The sequence below is a fragment of the Tarenaya hassleriana genome, unplaced genomic scaffold (genome assembly GCF_000463585.1).
Source record: "Tarenaya hassleriana unplaced genomic scaffold, ASM46358v1 Cleome2, whole genome shotgun sequence".
In the NCBI taxonomy this organism is placed as follows: Eukaryota; Viridiplantae; Streptophyta; class Magnoliopsida; order Brassicales; family Cleomaceae; genus Tarenaya; species Tarenaya hassleriana.
In genome coordinates, this window is record NW_010965372.1 from 1,724,177 (window position 1) to 1,741,132 (window position 16,956).

Here is a 16,956-nt window from a genome sequence, read left to right on the forward strand (position 1 = left end):
ATGCTTCTTGCGTTTTTTTTTCTCAAGTAACGGACCAATCCAAGTTATATATATATATATTCATTGATAAGAAAACACAAAGCAACTGCAGTGAAATCTTCTGTTTTTGTTAAATATATTATGTGATATTAATATTCTTGGATTTATTATTCTCCCAAAAAAAAAAAAAAAAGGACAAGTAACAAAGCATCTTCACAATTTAAAAAAATGTCGGATCATCTCTCTAATAATTACAGAGGTTGTCATCTTTGTCTACTCCACAGTTCCCTCCTCCTCCTCGGTCTCCTGCTGTGACGACACTGTTGTAACGACGGAGGCTGTCTCTGCATAGTTGGCATCATCATCATCATCGTCCATGGCCAAGCTCGAGATTTCGCAGCTTAAGGAGAAGACTTCTTCCTCAGCCGTGACAGATGGCAATGGAGAGGATGTCGTGGCGGCGGAACTATGAGTGGATGAAGAATCAGAGCTTTCCGAAGATTGTTGCTGAAGGCTCCAGTACATTATACTCGCTGTTAGAATCAAGATCATCTTCTGGTTCACCTATCCAGTTTTCCACAAACAAAGATATCATCATTATCATCATCTCCAATCCCACTGACCCTTCATCCGAGGTCAAAAGTTTCAATTTTTGAGTTCCGACCCGATGTTTTTCTCTGGTTTTTTGGACCAAACACTTGACTGAAACCTCTTGGTTTGTGTATTTACCTCCATAATTTGTGTGTCTGTTTGTGTATTTACCTCCATAATGTCCTCAGGCAACAAGAAAATTGAACAACCGAGCTTTCTTGCTACAATGATTATGTATGTAGCGTTCAACCTCTTCTCGTCATCTGCGTAATGGCAACAAAGAACAGAAGCAAATGCGTTTTCTTAGCAGAAACAAGAAAAGGAAGAAAGAATTGGTTTATAAAGAAAAGCGTGTACCAGTTTCACCGTTAGTGACAAGATTCCAGTTGACAACTCTTGGCTCCACTGCCCACAGAAGAAGCTCGAGGAAGAACAACCCTTTAGATAAACCCTTTTCCTGAAGAGATTTCATGGAAACTTTGGATCAAAACGAAAGTTCTGATGGGTTTTTAAAAAAAATAGAAAAAGGGCCAATTGTCAAAAGTTATAAATGTAGAAGAACCTTGAAGCTTTTGATGTGTGATTTTCTCCCCATGATCCTCACTTTCCTGTTTGCCCAGCCGAGGATATCGGCATCCGTCATCTCTTTCCCACGTGTCCGAGAACGCAAGTTCTTGAGAAGCTGGATCATACTGAATCTCATCAACTGCCATAAGAAAGCTGAGACAGACACATCCAGTGTTTCAGAATATCTAAGAAATGCATTTCCAGACATAAAAGCTCGAAAATTGAAACAGGAAAGAGCGATTCACCAAGTATGAGCTTCTTATTCCCTTGAACTATGTAATTTCCAGCTACATTCACCAAAGAGAATTTTAGCTGCCTCCCGATCTTCACGACTTGATTGCAATTCTCTACTTTTCTAAACGGCATCTTAAATCTTAATAGGCGGTTTCGAAGCATGTTTCCAGTTAACTGATCCAGGGGAGACCTTGTCAAGAACCTCCAGAAGAATCCATCTGCATGACAATAGTATAAAAGAACCCAGCCAATGACATTTCTGGTAATTTTCAGACCACAACATAACAGACCGCAGATAAGACTTCTACCACGGCCTGAAGCCTGAAACTGAAGAATGTTTAGAAGCTTTTTAAAATTTTCTCGTTTTGTTAGTTGAGAAAATAAAAGCTGACCCGTTTCTTATATCTTCAAACACATTATTGGCATAACTGCCAATCCCGAGACCGTTGATCCATAACCGGTAGCATCTCATGTCTCTGCCAGTCTGTACATCCTCAGTCATCATCTCTGCAAAAGACACCCCACTATCTGTGCTAAGACCATTCCTGCAGCAGCAGATACAAGGCAAAGCTTATGGTTCAGAGAGCGAAACCATATCCCTTGTGTAGAGAAAGATAACTAAAATCAAAAGTGATGAAATTTCCAAGAAAAATATGGGTGTTCCTTAATCGATGATTTTCATATAGTGCAAGGAACAAACATCTCCAATGAAAATTTTGTAAGATGAAATGTATCATGAGACAGACCTTACGTGAAATATTTGAGCTACAAAAGCAAGATTCAAATTTGGACAGCCTTCAACAATCTCTTCGGTAGTCCAGTCCCCTTGCAGTTCATTCTCTCTGCATGAACAAGGACCAGATTAGTCCTTTCAAGAGGATCCTTTGCATTTCGTGTAGCTGGATCGCAGTGTTCAGGTGTGAGAACGTTGAGGAGATAAGCATAAGCCTCTGCATCCTTCAGATTTACGGGCAAGATATTATTTTATTAGAAATGAATTGTTCAACCTCGCTGATTCAGCTTTGTTACACACACCAGAACCATAAAGAATAAGCAAGCAAAAAAAAACTATCACCCTTTTATGAGTTAGCATCCAATTTTCCAATTCAAGAGTTGAAATCACTTGAGCATGTTGGAAACAAATAGATACATATTGAAAATATACTCTGATTAGAAATGTTTTGAAGGGAGGAAAAAGACAGTCATGAGTTGATCCTACTTGAGAAATTGTATACCTTCAAATCCGAAGAGAAGTTTGAGAATGTTTTCTTGTAACCACCTTTTTTGAGATGGAAGTTCATCCACTTCAATAACACTTTCTCGGCGGTAATCTTAGCAACTCCTCAATATCCTGAAAAGGAAAGGGTCATCCCTAAGATATCTGTTGATGTGGTGAACAAACGAGCCCTTCTCCCATTGATTTATGGTATGAAAAAGGGTAGCTGTGCTGGCTTTAAGAAACGAGACAATGAGTTCTTGTGACTGCCTGATTTCTCGGCTGCTTTATCTTGCAAGTTCAGGTATATCTGCACATTATACATCAAAATTCAACCGCCATTACATCATGATTCATCATATAGGCGATTAACCAATGAACACAGTGGATCCAACTGACCTTGAGAAACGCTTGGAAACCAACATCACAGCTTATTTCAGAACCCAATTCTCCCAAAATCCCTGTTATTTCATCCTCCTTAAATGTAGCACTAAGCCCTTTCAGTTTGGCGAATACCGGAGGCAGATCCTCTACTTTGATTTTACCACTATGATTCTTCAACGATGCAAACTATACACCAGGAAGCAAAAGACTTCACATTTCAAACAAAATAGATCGAATGCTTAGAATTGATGATCAATTACAATGCCGTAACTTTCTAACTCAGAGTAGATCCAACAATGCGGCATGATTCCAGAGACATGGAAACATGATTGATAAGAGAGCTTTTACCTTGGAATCCAGGCTCCGAAGCTCGACTTGGGTGAACTGGCTCTGTAGCCATGGATCCGAAACGATAACACCCACCAAACCAGACATTTCCCCGCTCGCCATTCACGGGGAAGAACACGAAATGTCTCGACAATCACGGCAGAGGAACACCAAAGCAAAGAATCGAATAAAAACCCTGATCACGTCAATCAAAACCCTGAACCCATAATCAATGATGTAGCCGCAGTAGTCCGATTCTTGCTGCAAATGGATGAGCACAAAAAAAACAAGATAAGAACAGAAATGCATTTCACAAACCCAGGAGACTCCTATATATAGAAAAAAGGATCACACCATAACAAAACTGGAAAACTGACAGTCTCCATGGTTACAGATAGACCAAAACCCAATATACAGAATCGCACCTCTCACGGCAGGATATGAGATTCCGCATTGAATACTAACGCTTCTATATATATATATATATATATATATATATATGAATATACAATATATGAATGTCAATCACTGTGAAAGAGAAAACCCCGTTGAGAAAGTACCCACTACGGAGAGAGAGAGAGAGGCGACGAAGAGATGCGGGAGAAAGAATCGTTTTTTAGCTTCGAATGGGAGCAAAACAATGGCGATAGAGGGAGGGAGGGAGGGGAAACGAGTTTTTTTTTTTTCTTTTCTTTTTTCCGCTACGACGAAGCCACACTTGCATTGAAAGCTAATTTAAGGGACTTGTCACGCGCGCGAGTACGGAACAGCATAAGATACTCTCTCTGTAGTCACGACAGGTTGAAGGAGCGGTGCCTCCACATCGATATGATGCCCCCTTTTGTATCATATCTCATATTTGTCAGCATTTGGACTTATATGTCTCTATAATTAAAAACAAAAAAATCCATTTTAATATTTAGATGAAAAATACAAAAAATGCCATAACCATGTGATTATGGTGTTATATATTTTCTCCCGTAAATATTCATTAGAAAATAAATAAAGTCCTGTCGTCTTCTTTAGTAATTACCAAAAATAATGCAGATTACCGTGGACAACAATAAAATGCCCTTCTAAATTTATACCTAAACCGATCACCTATCAGTCAAATTCATTTCCATTATTATTTGCACTTTTTTCTGCATTTACTGCCACAAATAAATGCAGTGCCATATACATATTATATATTGAGAACCTCATGACACATCTGATCCGAGCTTACGTTCGGTTTGAGGATTTCGGATTTAGGTTTGGATCGATCCGATTTTTTTTCGGGTTTATATAACTAAACATGAAACCTGATTCTATAGATTTTAGATTCGGGGTGAATCGGATCGGACTGGATTGGACTGATTCGCTCAATTTGTTTGTAAATTTAATTTTTTTGTTTTTTTATTAGTTTTTTTAAAAAAATATTATTGATTTTTGGATCAATCCAAAACCCCATGAAAAACCTAATTTTGTTCATAATGAAAATTTTAGACCTAAAATCTGATATATATTTTTTTGATGGACTCGGATCAAACTTCAACCTTTGGATTTCAGAACTAAATCGACACCCTATTATGACATATGATTCTTAATTTTTTTTTTCTGATCAATTACTTTGGCACGTCACACCCAATTGACACACACAAGCTCCACCGACTTATTCGGACGTTTGTAACATACACCACACACGTGCATAGCACGTGTGAAACCAATTATTAAATCTTATATTAGTAAAGTGAACCAATTATTGAATGCCTTATAGTGAGGCAAAAAGCATATTATATACAGGAAATTTCGTATAACATAGGGAAAAGATCACAGGCACACACACATATATATATATATATATATATATATGGATCTTTAGAGAATTGGGCCAAGCTTCGACCCAATAAAAGAAATGTACTTTATTAGGCTCAAAAAGAAGCCCATCCTTAAAGCGTCCAATGAACCTGATTATTTATTTATTTATGAACCACGATGATTGATTTGTGGGTCTTGGAATACAAACCCCAATAAAATATGATCTAGTAATTTATCTGCTTGTGTGTGTGTGTGTGTATATATATATATATATATATATATATGGAAACTCATTATTTAGAAACTAAGATGATTAATTTGTGTTCCAAGATATACAAAACCGAATAATAATCTTAATCGAATATGATCTAGTAATATATATATATATATATATGTATATATATTAACGGTAAGACATTTTTTTAATCTATCGTTTTCATTTAATTTTTAGGGGTAAGATTCATGATGAATCTAATTAATCTCTTACTTTTACTTTTGTGTCGATTCATAGATTTCATTATATCAATTTTTAACGTGATTTATATCACGTTAGTGTTATATTAATCAAATAAATATGTGGAAAAAAAAACTCGGCTCGTTCTAGTAATTTATCTGCTTGTGTGTGTGTGTGTATATATATATATATATATATATATATGGAAACTCATTATTTAGAAACTAAGATGATTAATTTGTGTTCCAAGATATACAAAACCGAATAATAATCTTAATCGAATATGATCTAGTAATATATATATATATATATATGTATATATATTAACGGTAAGACATTTTTTTAATCTATCGTTTTCATTTAATTTTTAGGGGTAAGATTCATGATGAATCTAATTAATCTCTTACTTTTACTTTTGTGTCGATTCATAGATTTCATTATATCAATTTTTAACGTGATTTATATCACGTTAGTGTTATATTAATCAAATAAATATGTGGAAAAAAAATAAGTGGGCATCAATGGCGGATTTAGAGAAATACATAATTAGGGGTAAATTTAATAATTTTATTCAAATTATTACAAAATTTGTGTAGAGAATAAAATTGTTTAATTTGTTGAATATGCCCCATATTTGCATGTCTACTAAATATCATGCACGATAGGGTTTCCATGTTGTAAAACCACACTGCGTTTCTTTTCTTTTTCTTCTATTATATTTTCACTTTATTTTTTGTTTTTCCAAAAAAAAAAATCTAATTTGCACGAATGGAAAAAGCTACTTTCCGGTTTATAAAATTGGCTTATTTGATTATAACTAACAACTAACATCCCAAAAAAAAAAAAGTGAAGAATACCAAACTTTATTACCGAAAGAGCTATATGTGATGTAATTAGCAATTATTTTCATAACACTTATAAAGATTCGTTGAAATAAATTTATGAGGATAAATAATAAAAATAATATAACTTTCCAATCATTTTTAATCTCTTACTTTCCGATTTTATGCATTGGTATTTAGGGACATTTTTAAATTTTTTATTGTGTGTGGTTTTAGAGAGTATATATTATTTGTATATATTGTAATATAATGAAAAGATGCTTCACTGTGATCGTATCATTTAGTATAAGAAAATCATTTTATGTTTCGAAATCATATAAATGGCCAGCTATATCATCGATTCATTAGAGCCTTAGATTATTAAAAAAAATGCGACTAATGTTTTTTAGTGACAAAAATAATTGGAAGCGTAATTAAAATTTAGGACCATACTTCCTCCCAAACTAGGCATTTCTAAAAAAAAAATCCAAAAGATTCGTGTTTTTTAGTTGACCATAAAAACAATATATTTAAAAGTCAATCATAAGCGTTTATGCATAATGTTCAGCAAAGATCATTGTATCCGAACGTATCTCACACGATGGTCGGTCCATGTATTTGTCGTATTGTCTGTAACGTTGTTATCATTTTATTTTATTTTTTCAAAAAATAGTTTTAAATATGATTTATTTTATTTATTCAATATTTATTCAACTTTCATTAATATAAATTCATTCCCATTTTAAATAAAATCGGAGTCACGTACAATTATACTTTATTAATTAAACAGGGCTTGTTTTTCACTAATCCAAATATCCATCTATAAAAATCTAATTAATTATCATGGGTAATGGTCAAATGCTTAATCCGTTCCCTGATATGATTCCGGTTAATTTCGGTTCAATGTGAAATCTCTTGGTAAGTATTATTTTTAATATTATTAAGGAACGATATATATATATATATATGCATGCATTATATGTTATAATTTACTTTCCTAATTATGATTTTTTTTTAAATAATTATCGTCGGAATAAAAAGTGGAACATCCATCCATTATCAGTTCTAAGGTGGAGGTTTTTGTTGTGCTCCAGCAAACAACGGTCCCACGTACAACGTGACCGATTTTATGCGCGTCTTTGCTGAGCTCATGCATGACAACCAATAAGATATCGCCACGTATACATTACAGATAAGTCATGACTACCATGTTGTGGGGCCCTGCCAAGCTGTCAACCAATCACAACGCCCACCACCTATTCGGCTTGGCTCCAGCCGAGCGGAGCTGATATGGCTTACTCCCTTTTTGAGCAAAAATTTATTTAATTCATCTGAAATAATATCATATCACCATCAATGTCTTTACAAGTTGATAATAAAAAATACCATTCTAATTGCGATCGAAAATAGTATTTTCTATAGTTAGGATTTTAAATCACTTTAATAAAAAAGTTTAGTTCAAGTGATTTCGAGTGCATATTTATATCATAAAGATTGTAATTATCAATTTTTGTAAACTATTACTCAGACTATTTTACTTAAAAATTATAGTCATTTTTTTTGTGCATGTGATATTGAAAGCGTTATTTAAGTATGGCCATTTATTGTGGCCATTAGAGATGGTCCCCTAAAAATGATGATACATTTATCTTGTATGAAAGGTGAGCAATAAATAATGTGAAAGAGCACATTTAAATCAACAGATAGAACTTTAACAAAAAAAAATAATAGATAGAAAATAACACCAGAATAACATTTTAATAAAAATAATAATTAAATAGTTTTTTTTTGTAATAATCAAGGATCATAATGGCAAATTTTACGATATTATTACTGAATAGATTCTTTGTAATTTTGCATTCTATTTGCAATCTATAACATTTGATGTTTATTTATTTACAACCAAAAGTTAAGTGTGGAAATGTTTCATTGATAAATGAAAAGTTATTTGTAATTGGGATATTGGACTGGATAAATTGGTTATGGAATAGTAATTACTAATATTAATTTCAATTTATTTTGAGTAAATATAAATATGCATATTATCGAAAAAAAAAATTGAAAATGACGGTCAACGTGCGTTGAAAGAGTCCGAGGAACAAAGAAAACATCGGCTAATGTCAGTCGGCCGACCAAACTCGGCTCGTCGCCGGACGCTGGTCCAAAACTACGTGATTACGCGTAATTTGATGAAAACAAACAAAATAAATTAATCAAATTAAACAAAATTCAGCAGAGTTTCCATCAATTAATAATATTTTTTATTAAAGACGGAAAACTAAGTTAACATTTTATAAAAAAATATATAAATTATATAAATACGCATATAGCAAAAGAAAATGCCAGCACGAAAAGGTCTCATCCCTCTCTCTCTCAGGCAGAAGCATCAAAATCTCGCTCGGTTTCCGAGAAGAACGAAGTAGGTGAAGTCGCCGCCGGAAAGTTTCCGAAGAAGCTCCGGCGAATTTCTCCGGCAATGCGTGGGTCACGCTCCTCCACGCTCCTGCTCTGTGGTGTTGTTTTGATCCAGCTCCTAGCTGCTCAAGTCGATGCTCAAAGATCTAGGAGTCCATGGCAAACACTCGCTGGTGAGTCCCATCTCTCTCTCTTCCGGCATCTGTGTATCTGTGCATGGATTTTGCTGTTCGTTACTATTTTCGTTTGATTTCCGAGAAATTAGATGAAGAAGCGCCGGAAAATTGAATCCGGAGTTGTGATTTAGAGCTGTAGATGTTTTGTAGAAGTCGGGATAACCTTGGAGTTTCAAGGGTTTTTCTTCGATTTTGTATTTGGATGCAATATACAGAAATCAAAGTTACTTTTTATCTGTTAGTGAGAAGGTTAGTTTTGAACTTTTTGGGATGAGAGATGCATCTGGCTTTTATGAGTTCTTTCCTTAATTAGATCTTGGTTCGATGTTTTCCATTCAAGGACATGGCTTTCCATATGTATATGGTTTGACATAACATCTCCAAATGGTAGAGAGCTTCCAATTATAGAATCCACATGGTTTTGTTCTGTCATAACCCCAACTATAGAACTCAGTTTGCAGGATTTTGTGTCCCTTAAGACCACCTTGTCAAACCACTTCTTGATTTCCTCGTGCAGGTGATGCACCTCTTGTCATTGCTCGTGGCGGGTTTTCCGGAGTCTTGCCAGATTCGAGTGTCGATGCTTACGGATTGGCCGTGCAGGTCAGTGTAACTGATGTTGTTCTATGGTGTGATGTGCAACTAACCAAGGACGGAATCGGGATTTGCTTCCCTGATGTAAATCTGGGGAACGCTTCGAATATCGGCGATGTATACCCGAAACAGCAGAATTCCTACCTTGTTAATGGTGTCCCTACTCAAGGCTGGTTTTCCATTGATTTCACCTTGAAGGATCTTGCAAAAGTTGCCTGTAAGTTAAACCTCAGGCCAACACGTTTTTCCGCACTGTTAGATTGTAATCTTGTTCATCGCTTATCTTATGTTTTCTAGCCACATTTTATGCTCTCTTGGCGGTCCATTAATCCCATGCAAATATGAATATAATCTGATTAGAATTGGAGGAGGAAAAAAGATAGGATCATCTTCATTTAGGAAAGACACTGCTGAATCTTTTCCACCTTTGCAGTGATCCGGGGAATATTATCACGGCCAGAGGCATTCGACTACAAATACTCAATTCAGACCGTCGAAAACATAGCTACTACGGTGAAACCTCCGCTTTTTTGGTTAAATATTCAGGTAACTGTTATGTCTCTCCGATTGTCTTGTTTTTTTTTTTTGGTTTAATCTTTTGTTAGTCTATTGCCTAACGCTTTCTGTTGCTTATCAATTTTTTTTTTCAGCATGACGCATTTTATGGCCAACACAATCTGAGCATGAGAAGCTTTGTGCTTTCGGTTTCCCGAAATGTCATTATCGACTACATCTCTTCTCCCGAAGTGAGTTTCTTGCGGAGCATTGCCGGTAGTTTCCGACGTAATGGCCCGAAGTTTGTGTTCCGGTTTCTCGGGCAAGATGAAGTCGAGCCTTCAACCAACCAGACCTATGGCTCTCTCCTTCGGAACCTGACATTTATCAAGACTTTCGCCTCGGGAATTCTTGTTCCCAAGAATTACATATTGCCCGTTAACAACTTGTACTTGCTCCAGCCTACGTCTTTAGTTCAAGATGCTCACAAAGCGGGATTGGAAATATATGCGTCGGGTTTTGCTAATGACTTCGATATGGCATACAACTATAGCTTTGATCCAGTTGCCGAGTATCTCTCTTTCGTGGACAATGGAAATTTCTCGGTTGATGGTGTGCTGTCCGATTTTCCCATAACAGCATCCGAGGCCATCGGTATGTATATATAACTTCAACATAACACGTAATTTGCTCGTCAATCGGTCCGTTTTCCATTTTTCGTTACTGAGATCTTTCTTGTCCTTACAGGATGCTTCTCTCACCTCGGCAAAAATGCTACAAAACAAGGTTTGTGACTAATAATTAGCATGTGTTCTGCTGCCTATGCATATATCAAAATGGTGTGGAATTCGTATTGATTTTTTATATCCAATGTTCTTATCTCAGTGGATTTTCTGGTTATCTCCAAGAACGGTGCGAGTGGAGACTACCCCGGTTCTACAGACTTGGCCTATGACAAGGCGATCAAAGATGGTGCTGATATCATCGATTGTTCTGTTCAAATGTCAATGGACAGTGTTCCGTTTTGTCTAAGTTCAATCGATCTCGGCAACAGCTCAATGATTGCTCGATCTCCTTTCAGCAACCGCTCGTCAACTGTCCCCGAGATTAGCCCTGTTCCTGCAATTTACACCTTTAGTCTGACATGGCCCGAGATCCAGACCTTGACGCGTAAGTTTATTACAGCTTTATGCTTCTGTCTCGAAACAGTTTTAAGTATTACGTGAAAGACCACTGAATTCAACTATTCTCACCTGTCTACAGCTGCCATTGCAAACCCTTTCACTATATACAACATGTTTAGGAACCCGAGTGAGAAAAACGCAGGAAAGCTGATTTCTTTGTCTGATTTCCTCAGCCTGGCAAAGAACTCGAGTTCTCTCACCGGTGTTTTGCTCAGTGTAGAGGTGAGTTTTTCGGCCTGATTAAACTAAACCCTTTTCTCTTGTGTCTTTGCTGTTTTCCTCTGCCTTTTTCTTGTGATTAGGACAAAAAAAAAGGACGTTCTTCATGTATTTCTTTCCTTCCTTCAGAATGCAGCATACTTGAGAGAGAAACAGGGACTCGATGTGGTTAAAGCAGTTCTCGACACGCTTGGAGAGGCAGGATTCAACAACAGGACAACGAAAAAGGTTATGATCCAGTCTACCAACAGTTCCGTCCTAATCGATTTCAAGCAGAAGAGCCAGTACGAGACTGTATACAAGATCGAAGAAACCATCCGGGATATTCTTGACTTGGCCATCGGAGATATAAAGAAGTTTGCCAACTCAGTTGTTGTTGGGAAAAAATCAGTCTTTCCCCTCAGCGAAGCATTCACGACAGGCCAAACCGATGTTGTGACGAAGCTACAGAAATCACTGCTCCCGGTTTACGTGGAACTGTTCCAGAACGAGTTTGTGTCTCAACCGTACGACTTTTTCTCTGACGCGACCGTAGAGATCAACTCCTATGTTCGTGGAGCTGGTGTCAATGGAACCATCACTGAGTTCCCTCTTACAGCTGCAAGATACAAAAGTAAGTTTTTTTACTAAACTCCTCGCCCTGGACGTGGGTCGGGTATCCGGATTTTTGCGTATTTTGTCTCGATCTTTGGTCTCGTGTGTTTTCTGGAGGCATTGTTTGAGTCTCAGTCTCGTGAAACTCGGATACTCACGACCTGGGTATCCGCGAGACGAGACCGAAACCCGAGATACCCAAATACGTAAAAATTTACGATATTCTAGACTTATGTTGACTATAGGGGTATAAGGTTCGTTTTAAACGAAAATGGCTGAAGGTAGATATGTAGAATCAGGGGTATTTTCGTAATTTTTTAAATACGTATCCGCGATATAATCCGTCAAGAAATATTGCAATCCGAATCTGTCTTTCGGGTTTCTCGTTTTGTTGAAGGCGGTGTCGGTCTCGTTGTTTTCCGAAGATCCGAAATTGGGTATCGATAGATACCCGAAAACCCGTGGGTCTCGGGTAAGAGTGCCCGCCCCAACTGAGATGTACCTTTGTTTGTTTATTTGATGGATCCTCTCTTGCTTGCAGAAAACCGATGCTTGGGCCTTAAAGAGCCTCCACCTTACTCGAGTCCAGTACAAGCCGGCGCTCTTGTATCTCTCGCCACGGCTTTGCCACCAGCTGAGGCTCCGAACCCGGTTTTCACTGATGCTGACGTCACTGAGCCGCCGCTGCCTCCGGTCACAGCCAGAGCCCCAACCTCCAGCCCGGCCACCCCAACCACCGGCGCACAAGCTCCAAGCGGACAGACCCGAGTGGTTCAGTCTCTCCTCCTGTCTGTTCTTGCAATGCTTCTCGCCTCTCTTCTACTCCTCTGATCGCCGCGTGATTCAACAGAGTCTACAGCTCCAACCCCGGAAAAGTTTTTCCCTTTTTTCTTCACACGACAGGCATCAGATTCTTGGGCAGTGAATGATGATGAGTCTTGTGGGTTCTGTCTGTTTTGTCCCCTTTGTAGGAGAGAAGTAAATTTGTATCATGGATTCGTTCCAGACATTCATTTGTTGTAACATATGATGTATGCTGTTCAAAACTCTTGTGTGTTGTAATGTTTATGAGCACGTGAAGATCACATTATCATTCCATTTTTTATTTGATTTTTGTTACGAAAACGTTTTTTTTTTTTTCAGATTCGTTGATTTATTGAAAGATTTTTTTTTAAAAAAAAAAAAGAGGAAAAGAGGAGAAAGGGGATTCTTCCGAGGTCAAGGTCTTTGATTGAAGTTCAAGGGATCTCTTGCTTTAATTATTCGAAAATCGTTCAGATCCCAGTTTGAAGAATTTTCCTGGCGAGTTTCCGGCAGATTCCCAGTTCCCAAGCAGCTAATGCGGAAACTGGTGAGTCTCCCATGAATTTGAATCCGATGGAAATCTAAGGGCGAGGAAATTCTTCTCCTGATTCAAATTCTTGACTGTAATCAAGGGAAAGGGGATATAGAGATATGAATCGGCGGAATTCACAGTTTCTGAAGATCTTTCTGTACATGTTAGTGCTGAACTTCTTCTTCCTCTGCATCTACTTCGTGTTCCACTCGTCGTCGTCGCCGGAGCCGCAGTCTCACTTTCCGGTGGGGCGATTTCATGTCACGGCGAGTAATCAATCGATCCAGAAGCCATGGCCGATCTTGCCTTCTTACCTCCCATGGACGCCGCCGCCGAGGGACGTTCGCGTGGGCTCGTGCGAAGGGTACTTCGGCAACGGATTCACCCGGCGAGTCGATTTTCTTAGGCCGCGAATCTCTGGTGGAGTTTCCGACAGAAGCTGGTTCCGGTGCTTCTACAGCGCCACGCTTCGGAGCTCGATATGCGAAGGAGGGAATCTGAGGATGGTTCCCGATCGGATCGTGATGTCGAAGGGAGGTGAGAGACTGGAGGAGGTGATGGGGAGAAGAGAAGAGGAGGAGCTGCCACAGTTCCAGGAAGGTGCGTTTGAGGTGGCGGAGGAGCGGTCACGCCCAGGGTTCAAGAGTCGCCGCGACGGCGGCGGCGGAGGAAATCCCCGGCGGCTGGTGAACGACGAGATGCTGAACGCATACATCCCCGGAGGAGACATCGAGAGGCACACCATGAGGGATTTGATGGCTTCGATTCGCGCAGTTGACCTCGAAGATTTCGCTTGTGAAGAGGTTCGTCGTCTACATTCCATTAGCTGATGATCTTCTGATGCTTGCTTTGGTAATCAATGCAGAGTTAGGAATTTTGATTAGACAAAGATGCATTTATGGAAAGGTTTTCACTGAATCACTGATCTCAAACCTGAACTGGAATGAATCAATATGCCCTTTTAGAAAAAACCGATTGATCCAAAGTATCACAGGATGGAAACTTTCCATAACTGTGAAGAACAGAGCTTTCACTGATCATGGTTACGAGAACATGTGGCTGCATCTTGTTTTTGCTTTGGCAGTGGGTGGAAGAACCAACCCTTCTTGTTACCCGTTTCGAGTATGCAAATCTTTTCCATACCATGACAGATTGGTACAGCGCTTATGTTTCGTCGCGGGTCACTGGCTTGCCTACCCGTCCCCACGTCGTTTTCCTTGACGGACACTGCTCAGTAACGCCCTCTCTCTGATCTGTTCTCCATCTTTAGGACCCGTATAGATCATGCATCCGAAACGGATCTTTCGTTGTTTTAATATCCACGATGAATGTACTTTTTACAGACACAGCTAGAAGAAACGTGGATGGCGTTGTTTTCGGGGATAAGGTACGCAAAGAACTTCACCAACCCGGTCTGCTTCCGCCACGTCATTCTCTCCCCTCTCGGATACGAAACCACGCTTTTCAAGGGCTTACACGAAGACATAAACTGCGAGGGAGTGTCATCCCACGACCTCTGGCAAAACCCGGACGACACAAAGACTGCGAGGCTGTCAGAATTCGGGGAGATGATAAGATCAGCTTTCGAGTTCCAAGTCAACAGACAGAAACCGCAGCCTCCGCCTCATCACAGCATCCTCTTCGTCCGAAGGGAAGATTACCTGGCACACCCTCGTCACCGAGGCAAGGTGGAATCACGGCTGAGCAACGAGGAAGAAGTGTTTGAGGCTATACAACGCTGGATCGGGTCAGGATCAGGATCGACGGGTTTGAAGTGCGGGATGAATCTGGTGAACGGGTTGTTCGGGCATATGACGATGAGGGAGCAGGTCAGAGCCATCCAGGAAGCGTCGGTGATCGTGGGAGCGCACGGGGCGGGGCTGACGCACGTGGTGTCAGCCACGTCGAAGGCGGTGGTGTTTGAGATAGTGAGCAGCAGTTTCAGGAGGCCGCATTTCAGGCTGATAGCGAAATGGAAAGGGATCGAGTACAGGGCGATGAATCTGGTGGGATCGTATGCTGATCCAAAGGAAGTGGTGGAGAAGATGAAGGAGGTTGTGGGGAAAGTGAAACATATAGAATTAGAGATTGATTTTTTGGTAGTTCAATGGATTTTTTATTTTTTTTTTTTTGCGTAATGCATTTACTACAATTGTTTTTAAATTTAGCAAGATAAAGAAAGCGACGTAAATGCGTTATCATTTTTTTATTATATGTAAAGAAAAAACTAAAGTGGAGATGCGGGGTATCGATCCCCGAACCTCTCGCATGCTAAGCGAGCGCTCTCTCTACCATCTGAGCTACATCCCCTTCGATTGAAATGTTTGCATTTTATTATTGTTCAAATAAATATTACATGAATTTCCAAATACAAACGCTAAAATCTTTAACGCGACTGTGGGCCTTTACCACGTGGCGAAGAACTACCTCCCACGCGTATCTTTCTTTCTTTGATATATTGCTATTTAAAATTTACTAGGTATTTTTGTTTTTATAATTTAAATCCAATAAAAATTGATATAAAATAAATATTTTAAAATATTATCGAATTCTGATAAAATCTAATTTAAACTAAAATTTAGCATAAAAGTTGGATATTTTATCATTATAAAATATAAAAACTTACAAAATATCAAACTCGAATCGAGTCCTCAATATTCCATTTTAAATCAAGTCAATTGTTGAGATTTAAGCAAAGAGAAGATAGAATGAGAAAGAAAAAATGTCCACAAACTATGTTATTTCCAACTTATGAAATCGGTCTATAAATTATTGGTCCCACCTAAACGCGTTGATTTTCTGCTTCAATTTCTACTATGTTTTTTCATAAATGAGTTAATTACATATTTAAAAAAAAAAAGACGTTTAACAATATATATATATATATATATATATATATATATATGTATTATGTTTTTTTCTTTTTGATAATATTTGATTGCCAGGATGGGGGTTCGAACTCTGGGTGTGGACAGCACTTTGTGCTTCCACAACAACAAGACCACCCACACCTGGCTATATATATATATATGTTAATATGTGTGTGGGGGTTGTGAGAGAGATGAAGAGCAAGAAAGTTACTTGTCACCATGGGATATGCATGGAGCCTCGCCAATGACGTTCTTGATGAGGATGCCAAGAACATAAGCATAATCAAAGCGATTATCTTCACCACCTGCCAATGCATGTTTTTTTTTTTTGTAATGAAAGGAGGTTTTTATGTGTGTATATATATATATATGCATATTGAGATTTTATAATATCATTTCTTTGACTTTTAATCACTTTTATTTTTTTCATCGGCTCTATAATATTCTCTCATGACCGGCATTGCAATATTAAACTTGATATCTTTGTCAAATTGTAACGTTCACGCCATCATTATTATTATTTCCTCCTCTCCGTGTGTGTGTGTGTGTGTATATATATATATACATATAGTATTGTTTTCCTTGGAATTGTTAATGGCATTCCTTATAATAAAGGTTGGCGAAGGGTGATTAGTGTGTTTCGTCGAAATTGGCTGTATATTGAGTCAACGCGTAGAGATGATACCATGTGTTTTCTGTGTAG

At 38.3% G+C, this 16,956-nt stretch overlaps 2 protein-coding genes, 1 non-coding gene and 1 pseudogene across 3 annotated transcripts; 2 read left to right on the forward strand and 2 right to left on the reverse strand.

Annotated features, from left to right (window-relative positions):
- Window positions 1–149: 149 nt before the first annotated feature.
- LOC104811643 lies at window positions 150–3,975 on the reverse strand (annotated as a pseudogene).
- A 4,738-nt stretch (window positions 3,976–8,713) lies between these two features.
- LOC104811645 (glycerophosphodiester phosphodiesterase GDPDL3) lies at window positions 8,714–13,152 on the forward strand. Its single transcript, XM_010538407.1, has 9 exons — window positions 8,714–8,958; window positions 9,479–9,772; window positions 9,989–10,101; window positions 10,206–10,704; window positions 10,798–10,836; window positions 10,936–11,220; window positions 11,314–11,456; window positions 11,583–12,066; window positions 12,589–13,152. The coding sequence occupies exons 1-9, from the start codon at window positions 8,847–8,849 to the stop codon at window positions 12,876–12,878; spliced, it is 2,259 nt and encodes a 752-aa protein (XP_010536709.1). The 5' UTR covers window positions 8,714–8,846; the 3' UTR covers window positions 12,879–13,152.
- A 65-nt stretch (window positions 13,153–13,217) lies between these two features.
- LOC104811644 (beta-(1,2)-xylosyltransferase) lies at window positions 13,218–15,595 on the forward strand. Its single transcript, XM_010538406.2, has 4 exons — window positions 13,218–13,398; window positions 13,484–14,186; window positions 14,468–14,617; window positions 14,727–15,595. Exons 2-4 carry the CDS (start codon window positions 13,503–13,505, stop codon window positions 15,519–15,521), a joined length of 1,629 nt encoding a protein of 542 aa, XP_010536708.1. The 5' UTR covers window positions 13,218–13,398; window positions 13,484–13,502; the 3' UTR covers window positions 15,522–15,595.
- A 21-nt stretch (window positions 15,596–15,616) lies between these two features.
- On the reverse strand, window positions 15,617–15,693 carry TRNAA-AGC. The gene has a single exon. It is a non-coding gene; the product is annotated as a tRNA-Ala (tRNA).
- Between the last annotated feature and the right edge of the window lie 1,263 nt (window positions 15,694–16,956).

What these genes read in the sequence shown, in the direction of transcription:
- LOC104811645 (XM_010538407.1), top strand. Translation starts at nt 8,847, where the DNA reads ATGCGTGGGTCACGCTCCTCCACGCTCCTGCTCTGTGGTGTTGTTTTG. An exon ending in GGATCTTGCAAAAGTTGCCT is followed by an intron (nt 9,773 to 9,988) that starts GTAAGTTAAACC and finishes CCACCTTTGCAG; the next exon opens with TGATCCGGGGAATATTATCA. An exon ending in TTTTTTGGTTAAATATTCAG is followed by an intron (nt 10,102 to 10,205) that starts GTAACTGTTATG and finishes TTTTTTTTTCAG; the next exon opens with CATGACGCATTTTATGGCCA.
- LOC104811644 (XM_010538406.2), top strand. Translation starts at nt 13,503, where the DNA reads ATGAATCGGCGGAATTCACAGTTTCTGAAGATCTTTCTGTACATGTTA. An exon ending in AAGATTTCGCTTGTGAAGAG is followed by an intron (nt 14,187 to 14,467) that starts GTTCGTCGTCTA and finishes TTGCTTTGGCAG; the next exon opens with TGGGTGGAAGAACCAACCCT. An exon ending in TCCTTGACGGACACTGCTCA is followed by an intron (nt 14,618 to 14,726) that starts GTAACGCCCTCT and finishes TACTTTTTACAG; the next exon opens with ACACAGCTAGAAGAAACGTG.